Source organism: Octopus bimaculoides, chromosome 8 (genome assembly GCF_001194135.2).
Source record: "Octopus bimaculoides isolate UCB-OBI-ISO-001 chromosome 8, ASM119413v2, whole genome shotgun sequence".
Classification (NCBI taxonomy): domain Eukaryota; kingdom Metazoa; phylum Mollusca; class Cephalopoda; order Octopoda; family Octopodidae; genus Octopus; species Octopus bimaculoides.
Window position 1 is genome coordinate 17,445,092 of NC_068988.1, and position 1,058 is coordinate 17,446,149.

General features: G+C 36.6%; 1 protein-coding gene across 2 annotated transcripts in view; it reads left to right on the plus strand.

Annotated features, from left to right (window-relative positions):
* Positions 1-241: 241 nt before the first annotated feature.
* Positions 242-1,058, plus strand: part of LOC106878173 (uncharacterized) — a 1,037,364-nt gene continuing 1,036,547 nt past the window's right edge. For both annotated transcript variants that reach the window (XM_052969981.1, XM_052969982.1), the window contains exon 1: positions 242-714. In XM_052969981.1, coding sequence (XP_052825941.1) covers positions 617-714 — 98 coding nt within the window. In that variant the 5' untranslated portion in view covers positions 242-616. The remainder of the gene's footprint in view (positions 715-1,058) is intronic.

The following is a 1,058-nucleotide window of genomic DNA, read 5'->3' on the forward strand; positions in this document are numbered from 1 at the left end:
TACTCAATCTCCTCTCACTCCTCAGTGTCAGTCACTCACTTATATACACACACGCATATATACACATTTATATTCCAAACGCTTCTTAAAAATCATTCACAAGCGTTTCACTATTTTTCTCTTTTCGCCATCCCCTCTTTCTTTCGCGTATATCGTTTCACCTTATCTCATGTACACACACGCACACATACTCTCTTTCTCTCTCTCTCTCACTCTTTCTCTTCCTCACTCTCTCTCTCTCTCTCTCTCTCTCTCTCTCTTTCTCTCAACTTACACACACAGGCACAAACACGCACTCTTGTTACCGTTCCCTCATACACATGTCCACACGCATCTATCAACACAGACACATGCACACATTCATGCAATCAAACACGCACATACACAGACACTCACACACGCAAAACCATACAGTCAGCTGTGCATCAGCTTTGGCTTTCTTATTCTTCTCTCTCTTCCGTGAGAGAGAGATATACAGTTTATTTATGTGTGTATATGTGTTAAATTGTATGGTTGCCGCTAAAATCGGTGGCGACTTTCATAATTAACGGAATGGATTACAACAGGACACTTTACAACAGTTAAGTGACACATAACCAAGAGAGGCAAATTAACCATGAAACACGCCGACAAGACACAGGTTTTGTTGTTGGAGAACCTTCGGATTATATCGGAACATCGGAGGCGTTCCATAGCTGAGAACTTGACGTATAGGTAAGTTAGACATCACTAAATATAATATGATATAATATAATATATTATATTATACACACATACACACACACATATTATATATACACACATATGTATGTATATATGGAGAGATAGGTACATACACAAACAGAATAAACAGATACAAAACCATAACAGCTACAAACGAATAGCGGATATATGTGTGTATATATGAAAGCATGTAAACAGACATGTGTATAATGTATGGGTTTGTATAAACATATATATGCCTGTATATATGTGTGTATATGCCCCTCTCTCTCTCTCTCTCTCTCTCTCTCTATATATATATATATATATATATATATATATATATATATATATAT